The 11223-nt window shown below is 39.6% G+C and overlaps 1 protein-coding gene across 1 annotated transcript in view; it reads left to right on the forward strand.

Annotated features, from left to right (window-relative positions):
• The window catches only part of LOC135087018 (protein bric-a-brac 1-like), a 348820-nt gene extending 344001 nt beyond the window's left edge, over window positions 1–4819 (forward strand). The window contains exons 4-6 of the mRNA XM_063981871.1: window positions 1302–1568; window positions 4040–4203; window positions 4328–4819. Of these exons, the coding sequence (XP_063837941.1) occupies window positions 1302–1568; window positions 4040–4203; window positions 4328–4819 (923 nt within the window). The remainder of the gene's footprint in view (window positions 1–1301; window positions 1569–4039; window positions 4204–4327) is intronic.
• The last annotated feature ends 6404 nt before the right edge of the window (window positions 4820–11223 follow it).

An 11223-nucleotide genomic window follows, 5' to 3' on the forward strand; every position in this document is an offset into this window, starting at 1 on the left:
TTCCCATTTTTCGGATAAGAGTTCATCAAACCATAATTTTATCATTAGTACCCATTTCTGATACTTGCCGATTCTTAACAACATATAAAACACGCTGTTAGTTCCTAAATCAGCAGTTAAGATGGGACATTTTGTTATGCGATCGGCGAAATCAGAAACTGGATTTTTAAAGACCTAATTTTGGAATTTAAATTTCACATGCGATCAGTGGGAACGGGTCTGATGTAGCATTAATATTGTATGTAATTAATTACGTTTTAACTTAAACAAATTCGCAAACTTGTGACTTGCGTAAGACTGTGAACATTTATTTAATAAAAAACTTTAATAAAAGTTGTTCATTTATTTTGCTAATGATGTTGATGTTTTCTTCTGTTTTTATAATAGGTAGCTACAGGAGGTCAGTATGTAGTGTTTATATCTTATAATATTGGCTTGTTTGTGTCTATACTTATGCATAATGTGGTGAAACCGTCCTATGTCAAGCACCAGATATCAGTAATAACATGCAAGAACTTATTATGTACTTTATTTAATAATATGCAAGTAGCTTGATGTAGAACGAGCTCATCAGCTCAACGAGCGTTAATTTTATATTAATATTAAATGCCTGTGTATGTTCGGGAGCGTAGTGTAATTTTATTCATAAACATCTTAATTTGCTTCATTATTGAATATTCGCAAAAAATATTATAAAACGTGTATGTTTCATTACATGGCGCTTAGATTTTTAATTATTATCACGACCCAACTTTAATTTTGTTTTTTAATCAGCGCCCATGATCATTACTGGACGACAAAGTGTAAATCGGTTCAAATCCGAGTATTCTTCTTCTTCTTCTTAATTATGGGTACGAACTCTACAGAGAGCCATCAATATAGTAATTTTCCGTTTCCCAGTTCATAATGGACAGATCAGACATGGTAAGCATTTGTTTTAAGCAACAGTTGATCACCATCATTTTATTCCACATCAAACAGAATAAGTTTGTTCGTTTATCATTATTCTTAACTTTCGTTTGGACATCACTAACGTGTGAATTCCAAAAGGTATCCTTGTTGACGCAACCTTGTTTACTAACAAAGCTTACCAATATCTGATACTCTTGCCAATGTGGAGCTTACTCCCCTTAACTTTGTCTCAAGTTTTGGAACTGTCTCTCCCTCTCAAAGCTTCATGCCGGCATGAGCGATAGCAACAGATGGATCCGAAAATACTGAAGCAGCGTTAGGGAATATCCCCGCTGACTCCATCCGAGATTGCAAGCAAAAATACTAATGCATGTCGTTTCTCTTTTCAGCAGACAGCTACCAATACCAGCTGCAATCCATGTGGCAGAAGTGCTGGAACACCAACCAGAGTTTGGTCCACAACCTGCGTTTCCGCGAGCGCGGCCCGCTGAAGTCCTGGCGCCCAGAGACCATGGCCGAGGCCATCTTCTCTGTGCTGAAAGAGGGACTCTCGCTGTCCCAGGCTGCTAGGAAGTACGACATCCCGTACCCGACCTTCGTGCTGTATGCCAACCGAGTCCACAACATGCTGGGGCCCAGCGCCGATGGTGGTGCAGGTATGTTACAATTACTTCTGTGGTTACAATAGGGTTGCAGGTTTCTGGTTGTGTAACTCTTGGGTCGATGTTGAAGGAATAGAACCTAATAGACCCACCCTCATTGGACAGTTTTAAAACTCTACACAATTATATACTAAACTTCATCAATTGAGTTTAAAGATATCTTTTCGGAAGAGCTTTGATTACTTATTTAGAGCTGAATTATCGAATCCAAGCTTCCGTGACTTAATGAAAGGCTATATTATACCTTAGTTGTGTTTTCTAATACTACCTAATTTGTATACTAGTTAATTAGTATCTTTCAGTGTCTTAAATTATCATTTGGGATACAATTTGATTATTTGAATGATACTTTATTGGCGACCATATTACCAAAGTGAATATTGCCAAATAAACTTGCCACTGCTCTACTTCGATGATACCTATAGGTGATCACAGCCCATGATATCAGTATTTAATTTTACGACCAGAAACCTACGATCCTCACACTGTCATCATAATTAAACTTATTTAAAATATGCTTAAGTATGTGGACTTAGTATTAAGTTACTTTTAAGCAAAGCGAATACGTTTGCCTCGCGAACTTTTACTTAAGTTCATTTTAATTTATTGTTATTATGATCTTTCGGTGTGGCTGGTGTAAGTAATGTCAAATGTGCGTGAATGTAAACCAATTTAATTTTGTTACTATAAAATTAGTTTATATTCACGACAATGCCACGGTAGTTTATTTGACTCATTTTAAAGTAGCATTAACTTACCATACTTTAAAATTACTAACAAGAAACAATAAATTAATACTTATTAAATACTAATTTAGCGTCTGACTTTTTCTTTGTATGTATGTAATTGGGGTAATTATCGGACAATTAAAGTTGTAAATGCCAATAGAATTTACAACAAAGTCGGATACTTAATTTATAATTATTCTTAATTGTTGTGAAGTTGTGAATAGGGTAGCCAATATTTAGGATATTTTATTAATTTCTTCCCGTTTTGAGTTGATGATTTTGTGTTTTTTAAGTCTTAAATATAACTATGTACAAACCTAAATCATAAGGGCGCTTGTTCACTTATCAACAAGGGGTGGCAACGGAAAAACTTCCCTCTTCAGTTTTCAGGGTATTCCGCATTCTGGCCGATGCGCGATGATGCGAGTAAATTCAGGAACAGGTGACTAAGTGCATGTAAAACAATCAAGTAGTTCTTCTTCTGGTTTGGCACAAAAATGGTCACAACCCTCGTGTTAGAGGTTATGGTGACTGATGGACGAGCATCCTAAGATTGTTAAGTCTATCCATTTGTCCATCAGTCACATCTTTCACACGATTTACAAAATAATGGCAAGTTGCTTATTTTGACGGGATGGGAAACCTTCAAAATTATAGAGATGAAAATGCTGATATCACCTTTTTCAAAATTAAAACGCCGAATGTCGTTGATTTAGTAAATCATGCAACTAATACCATGGAATATTTTTTTATTAATTTGCTTATTTTGCTTAACGGTCACTACGTCACCTGCGCGGCGCACGCGCACTTTGGCATTTTGTTAAATATTTTACTGACTGAATCAATTGTCATGCCATATCTTACCTATTGGTCTTTGCCAAACTTTTGGGTAAGTCTGGAAAATTGGAAGACGTCCAAAAACCTTTACCTTTCATTTATTACATTTCAGTTTGTGATTTAGAGGTTCTACGAGCTAAATCGGTCAAACATAAATTATTGATTAATTAAGTATACTTACCCGTAGAGTTCATTCAGAAGATAACCTTCATGCATTAGTAAACAATTATACCGTGACACAGCCGTAAATGCCGTGAAGGGATTCGATCGGGACACGGTGATTTAATCTACCCTGAAGAGCTAAAGAGGGAAAGGCAAGCCGTACCTGATCCCATATTGAGATGATAAGTGTGCAACAACCCTTAATCGGCAGATTAAGTCAGCAGCCATCTTCGTTTAAGAATGTTTATTAAAATTATTATTTCTCACAAGTACTGTATTAATAAGTAACACGAGATGTCGCGTGTTGTTCTTTGTCCACAACAAAGTATACGTGGAAAGTAAGTGTAACGATTTACTTTAATTGAGCTAGATTGGCTTTTGGAAAGTTTGCTCAATTCTGCATTGCGGCGAATCTCCTTTGGCTCTCCCGTTGGCTCTTACATTAAGATGCCAGGTAAGCATAGAAGCAACGACCATAAAGGGAATAGAGATAGAGAACGGGATTGCCAATACGCTGCCGAATTGATTGCAGTAAAGATTGGCAAACGCTATCCAGTATCTTCATAATTCCGGTTGTTTCAAAGAGTTCACGGTCTCACTCTTGAATTCGTTGTACCCATTCTGTCCAGGCTGTCGCTCTATTGAATTTAGTTTGCCGTTAGCCGATCTAGCTCAGTTGTCCAAAAACCGTTTGCCATGGTGTGTGTGTTCACGTTTTACTATTGTGTGACGTTCCAGATTTGAGGCCGAAGGGGCGCGGGCGGCCGCAGCGCATCCTGCTGGGCGTGTGGCCCGACGAGCACATCCGCGGCGTCATCCGCGCCGTGGTGTTCCGCGACACGCACGCGCCGCACGCCTCGCACCACATCAAGGAGGAAGTGCTCCCCTACCCCTCGATCACGGTCAGTATCGGGACTTCATATCGCTCTGCGAACACCCCTGCTCCGCGACTCCTTGGCTGGCGACTCGTGATCTAACCGTACTTCTGTCCTCACGGGTATTGTATTCGGCGGTTACCTGTTTCAGGACGGCATGAACGTGCCCAACGCGTACGGCAGCGTCGCGTGCGGCAACGGGCGCGAGGGCGGCGTGTCGCCGAACGCGGCCGCCGCCGCCGCCGTCGCCGCCGTGGCGCACGGGCTGCGCCGCCAGATGTGCAACATGGTGGTGGCGGCGCAGCGCCCGCCCGACCACCCGCCGCACCTGGGCCTGCCGCCGCTGCCGCTGCAGTCGCCGCGGCTGCCGTCGCCGCTCTCCGCCGGCCTGGAGTCGCCGCTCTGCTCGCCGCCGCCGCCCGGCCACGCTCTCGAGCCGCCGAAGCCCGCCGACCCGTTCCGCCCCTTCGCCTCCCCCCGCCCCGACAGCCGCTACGGTGAGCGCGACGTCGTCGCCGAGATGACCGAGATGGGCCCGCCCAAGACGCCGGTGTCGGTGGCCAAGAACGGCAAGGAGATGTCGTCGCCGGTGCCGGTGAAGATGGAGCCGCCGCCGGCGGAGGCGCGCGCCGAGAACATCTGAAGCGAGGCCGCGGGCGTGGCGCTGGCGCCCGGCGTGCCCGCGCACGCGCCGCACGCGCTGGCCCACGCGCCGCTCGCGCCCCACGCGCCGCACGCGCCTCATGCCGCGCCTGCGCCGCCGATGCCCGCCTACCCCTACTTCGTGCCCAACCGCAACTCCGTCGGCTACTTCTGAGCCGGCACCGGACGACGCGACGGGTGAATGAATGTATTTATTTACCTAATTATCATAATTTCTATTGGCATTATTTTATTCATATTTAATTATTTAAAGTGGACTCGCTGTGCAATAAAATGCTTGTTGTTTAGTTATCAGTTTTGTATGATTATAAAAGAATATTTTTAATTTAATTATTATATTTTTTGTATACATTGACGTTTATGTATGTGTGCCGAGAGCACGTGGGAGTATTTTGTTAGTAGCGTAAGCGTAGGCGCGGAGCGCGGGCCCGGCGTCGGCGAGCCCGGCGGCGCCGGCGGCGTGCCGGCGGCGTGCCCGGCGCTCCGGCGCGTAGCATGTCAAACATAATGTAAGCTTATATTATACATCTTAGATCCATCTGTGAACGTAGGGATATCAAAATTAAAACATTTGGCCCGATTCAAAAGACTGTTCGGTATACCTATTCATTGTAATTCAGCAAATTATTCGTGTAAGACAAGATAGTCTAGATGTTAAAATAGATGTCTATCGTTTTATTTGTCGTCAAATCGATGTCAATTTCTCTACTAGCGGTAATAGTGGATGTTGCTTGCGCGCCACGCCTCTAGTTCACGACCGGCAGCGTTCACGTACGAGTAGACTTAGTGGTCGCCAAATGTAATATAGATTGTATCATTAGCCAGTAGTGATTGTTCCAAATGTTAGGTTAACTTAGATCGAGACTCGCCCGCCCTCTCGTTAACGCCCGCTTGCACGCGCTGCGGCGCCCTCATGCAGTAACCACTTGATCAAATTTAGATTATCGGTAAACAAAATATTAGTTCGGTGTCTAAACTAGATTATATTATTCATCAAAGTATAGTTATATTATCTCATTCAGTGTTAGTAATAAGGGACATATTATAAACTAAATGGATGTTCATCGTCTTTTATTTAGGCTCGCCTGAACCTATGTGTCTATGTTGTAAATAAGTACTCTCTTCTTGTCGGACGGACGTGCATCCTCGCATGCTATTTTCTTGTCTCTTCATGACTATTCAGATAAGTCGTAGCTTCAGATCATACCACCGGGAGCAGACGAAAAAGTTGAACAACTTTTTTCTGGAAAAAAAGTTTAATGGCAGCTTCTGATTTTCCGTAAGCTATTCGAGTTGCATTTGGAAAGTTCAGTTTCCTCAGTTAATGTTGGAGGGATAACCGGCGGGTCCATAATAGGTTTAGTAGCACTAAAATCGCCAAGCATTGAACGTACATCGTTGGAGAGTCTGCTAACCACTACCGTAGCTAGAATACTTCGGCGTAGATAGATGTAACTACGACGGCACCGGGCTGCGGCCTGCAGGTGTTGTACAAATTTGTTTTAAACTTCCCGATTGTTTCGTTACTAGTTTCGGCAGGAAATTCTCGTTAGGACGGCCTTCTTGCCGCAAGGGTATACCATTAGAGTGTTGGCGGACCTTCTCGGCGACCCGGGGGAGCCCTGTCGTCGCAACTCGCTCGCGAATGATTTTAAAATAAGTCTCCAAGTGGCCTTGATACTTCACTATTATTTGGTATTTGGATTATCCGTTTCGGTTCAAGTTTGGAATTAGTGTATAAAAAAGACCAAATTATTAAAAAAAATTAACATTTGCATTCAGATCTAGTGTTGAAACTATTTGGCTATCCTTTTGGAATTAAAGTTAATATAGGGTGAGGAAAATTAAATTTAAAAAAAAGTTATATAATGGCCTATACGTTTCGGAAAGAATTGCGTAATTTTGGTAAATGTTACTACGCATATTTTCTATTGTATAAGTCTAGGCTAATGTGTTCAAAAAAAGTAATTTAAAATTTAAAATTTTTGAAAAAAGTAGAAAGTGCCTTCCAAATTTTTGACCACAGTAAGTGTTGGGATGGGCGCGGCGACGATGGCACGCGCGGGGCCCCGCGCCCGCGCCCGCGCCGTCGAGCGTGCTTAACTATAAAACGTTAGAATAATGAAAATTCAAAATTATTATATAAAAAATTAAATACATATGACTATATATAGGAAAAAATATACATAAAATTATATATTTGGCCGATGTGGTTATACCCTGACAGGCAAGCGTTAGCTGTGTATTCGGCGTCAAAATTGATTATCTATTATTTTCCCAGTGACTAATAAATCCATTACAATGCGACGTGCAAAGTGCCATTAAGTTTGAACTGAATTACGTGCGGTTCATTTTGTATCACACCGTGGATTTCGTAGTTATAATTAAACAATTAATTATTAATTTATTGTATCGAAGAATATACATTTCGGACTACATAAATAAGTACCTATGTTATTTTCGTGATAGTTAAGGAATGGACTTGTAGTATTATATACACCTACAGAGGCGGTTTCGGTTGATAATTTATGTAATAGATTTTAATTTATGATTTTATAGTTTTTGAATCACTGGCGACTCGCACTTGTGTTTATTACTGCATGACAATTTCATAGGTATCTCTTTAGTTTTGCTATGTGATAAAATGTTTGTATTGTGTATAAGAACAATATTTTTTTCTCAAAATATCCTTATAGTTACTGTAAACCGTATTTATTTATTTTTTGTAGAGTAAAGTCTTACCGCCGCGTTGGGCTCAAAGTAAATGTAATTATGATACCTACCTTCGAAAGACATCTCGTGTACCAAATAATCTTCTTTTTTCAAAAGTATTAATTATTCTGTGTAATGACAAGTGACTGTTTAGTTAATAAGATTAAGCGCATAGCCGTACGGTAGGTATCAGCTAAGGTATAATAATACCGTCGCTTATGGCTCTATGGATATACTTTTAATTGCATATCATTAGCATTGAAACTCGTTTTATTTGTTGAATAAAACGGAACGTTCGTTGTTGTTACCATCGCGTAGGTCAATTTTAGTTTGAAGACTTATTTTTGTGATGTCTAACGATTTGTAATTGTTTTTCATTTGTTTTGTCCACTTGCTTATGAGTACCCCCTATGTATGTACCCTACGCCCTGGTAACAATAACGATTTAACCAAATTCATGTTTCCATGAAATGTTTAGTTCATCACATGTAAATTATAGTAACTAATCAACTAATCGTTAATAATTACCTAATTATGATTATGTTACTGATTCTTATTGTTGTTAAGATGTATGTCTTATTTTCCGTACCCTGTGTTCCTGTATATGTGTAATTGTATGACATTAAAACACTTATTTTCTGTTAATGTAAGCAGACGTATATTACATAATTAATCGCGTAGTTGTTTGTATGGACAAACGTTATCTAAATAATTTGTATGATTTCTCGAGTTTTATGTCTGTCGGAGACCTTTTGCGCGACTGCATTTTTTAAAGGGATAGGTTAGTTGTCGCGCATAAAATAAGATATTAAATGACTACCCACATACAAATTAGATGATGACGGTTTGTCCAGTCAATTTAGTTACGCAATATCAGTGTTTATGTCAAGTACAATATTATCGAAATTGGTGTGTTTCTGTAATTATCTAAATGCATGTAGATGACAATACCCGATAAAACATAAAGATGTTAAATGTCTATCCATCTGATAGCTGTAGTCAGTCTCAACAGAATTCGGTAATATTTAAGTTCGTTATTGTCACAGTGTACCGTTGTCTGAATGAATATACAAAATAGAGAAAATATTTGCGTTTTATTTAACCTTATCCTGCATCCCCGATAGGTATAAAATAAATAGGTGTTGTTTTGTACGCCCGCGTTAGATTTCAGTTTTCTTTCTAAAAAATAAACATAATATTGGCGCTATTGTTAGTTAAAACATGAAAAATACATTAATATTTTTCGCTCAAAAATATTTGCTTTATGCATTTTGAAAAATAGTTTTTTTTGTTCAATTATGAATTCGTACGTTTATTATTTTTCATGGTTCTGAAAACTTTTTGAGCGCCATCTATCAGACGTCAAATGATACTTTGTATCATGGAGGAAGCAGTTCGTTCTCATTTCAACAGATGTCGTTATTTGGCTTTCGGAATTAGTGACATCTACAGATTTACGTAAGAACTAGATCGTAGAGGAGGGAGAAGGACGAGTGGTAGATAGTACAAATTTCGACCACCAGTTGCAATTTTGGTTAATGTAAATCACAACCAATAAATGGAAGCACTTTCGCTATTACTTTTCTGTGATAATTTGGTTGAAAGAAAATAAGATGTCCAACAAAAAACTGAACCACCCCAGCACTCCTAGCCAGTGGCGGCGTAGCATGGCTTATAGGCGAGCGCCCCTGCCCCCCATATGGCTGGGGGCTAAAGCACCCCAGAATGGTCTGGTCTGGTGCCCCCCAGGATTTTAGGGTTACCGATCGGTTACCGACGGACCGCTCCCAGCTATGCCAGGAGGGCGCTACTATTAATACTGGGTTGTTAGTTTTTGATTTTTGCCACTTGATGTTTCAAAATTGTGGGACTATCTATTATCTTTGATTGATGCCACTAACTTGACGTTTCTGAAGCGTTGAACTTAAAAGGACTGCCTCGTGGTTCTCATTACAGAGCAATAGAGTATTTGGCTAAAAACAATAATTGAAAATAAGTGCTAGAATTATGAATTAGTTTAAAAATTATAATAATGAAAAGCAATTTACCGCTATTACTACAAATTAAAAAAACAAAAACTGAAAACAATTGAATTTATTAATTAATAATCATACATTAAAAGCAAAAGGGAGTGACAAAATAATGTAACAACATTCGTGTACCACAAATCCTCGAGCTCATAAACCCAAAGAAAACTAACGTGTTACTGAAACAACCTGACTTTATTTAACCAGCCGAGTTCTGGGTCTAAAACTAACATACATATTCTTATTCGTCCCTACATCCGATCAACATTTGATTCGACCGTCTCTTTCTATATTTGAGTATATAATTATACTTTTCCCAACCTTCACCCTGAAGAAACCTCAAAGTTTACGTTTTAGAATGCGCAAAAATAATAGTTTAGTAAAATCGGAAGACGAGAGCGGCTGAAGAATATAAAATTCGAGCATTTCTTTGAGGATTCTTACACTAACGTTTTATGGAAACGAATCAGAATATGTCTGTAAAGCTCTGGATACATGGAGCCACGTAGATGGCAGTATACAAATACAACAATAATGTAATCACATACGGTACATAATACAACACAACTATATACAATTTAGACAAAATAAATTACAAATTCCAGAAATTAATTAGATGCAAAATATCGAACTGAAAATGCATTATGATTCCTAACACAATATGAATGAACAATACAGCACCTTAATCATTAGTTTAGAATACAAAACTTAATAATCAAGCAAAATACGTGTAGTGGCTCCGGCTAAATTGCGTAGTCGATTGTACATGCGTTGGTTTCTTTGATTAGTACACGACAAGTAGGTATTGTTACAAGAAAATGCTACGATGCGCCGACGCACCTTTGTAGGGCCCATAATTTAACATGAACAGTAATAAATACGACAAACTACGTACATATGCATAACGTTTTGGCTATGCCCTATTGCAACAGATATCTGGTTTATACAGTAATACCCCGATTTACACCACCACATCTTACGCCATTCCTTGAATAGTTATTGCTGGGCGTCACTACCACACTCGTTTAATGTATTACTGTATTACACAAAATCAGCAGTACCACTACGAATTTGGTGCTTACGTACGATCTTACATCCTTCACAAAATGACACGGTTTTTAGTACTGGCCATTGATATTCGTTTACTCCCAGAATCATGCCTAGGCACTAAGTTTGTAGCAGCACTGTATTCTATACCAAAATTACTAAACTATTATGCAATCTTCATCAAACCAATCATCTGTTGCACTACACTGCACTTGTATAGCCTGCATGCTGTATTTACCGCTATTCAGTTTACACGGTTGATCCAAAAAGATGTCCGTTCCCACAGTGGGGCACTTGAATCCAATTGAAAAAAAAAACTAAAATTTTATTTTTCGAACGAAAATATTTTGAAAAACTAAATTTAGATATTACATTATAAACAAATATTAATTAAATTCATTGGCACTATGGGCACGGACACCCAAGGGGGAAAAGGAGTGGGCCCGGAAAAAGTCTACGATTATTCGTATGTTCTCTCCGTTACGACGGAGCTTATAAAGTATTGTACAAGAAAATACAGACGGAAGAATTACCCCTGCTTCCCCAGTTTGAATCCATCCCGTTGACGTGACGTATCTTAGATACGACTAAGGTTCGG

This window comes from Ostrinia nubilalis, chromosome Z, assembly GCF_963855985.1.
Source record: "Ostrinia nubilalis chromosome Z, ilOstNubi1.1, whole genome shotgun sequence".
NCBI lineage: Eukaryota > Metazoa > Arthropoda > Insecta > Lepidoptera > Crambidae > Ostrinia > Ostrinia nubilalis.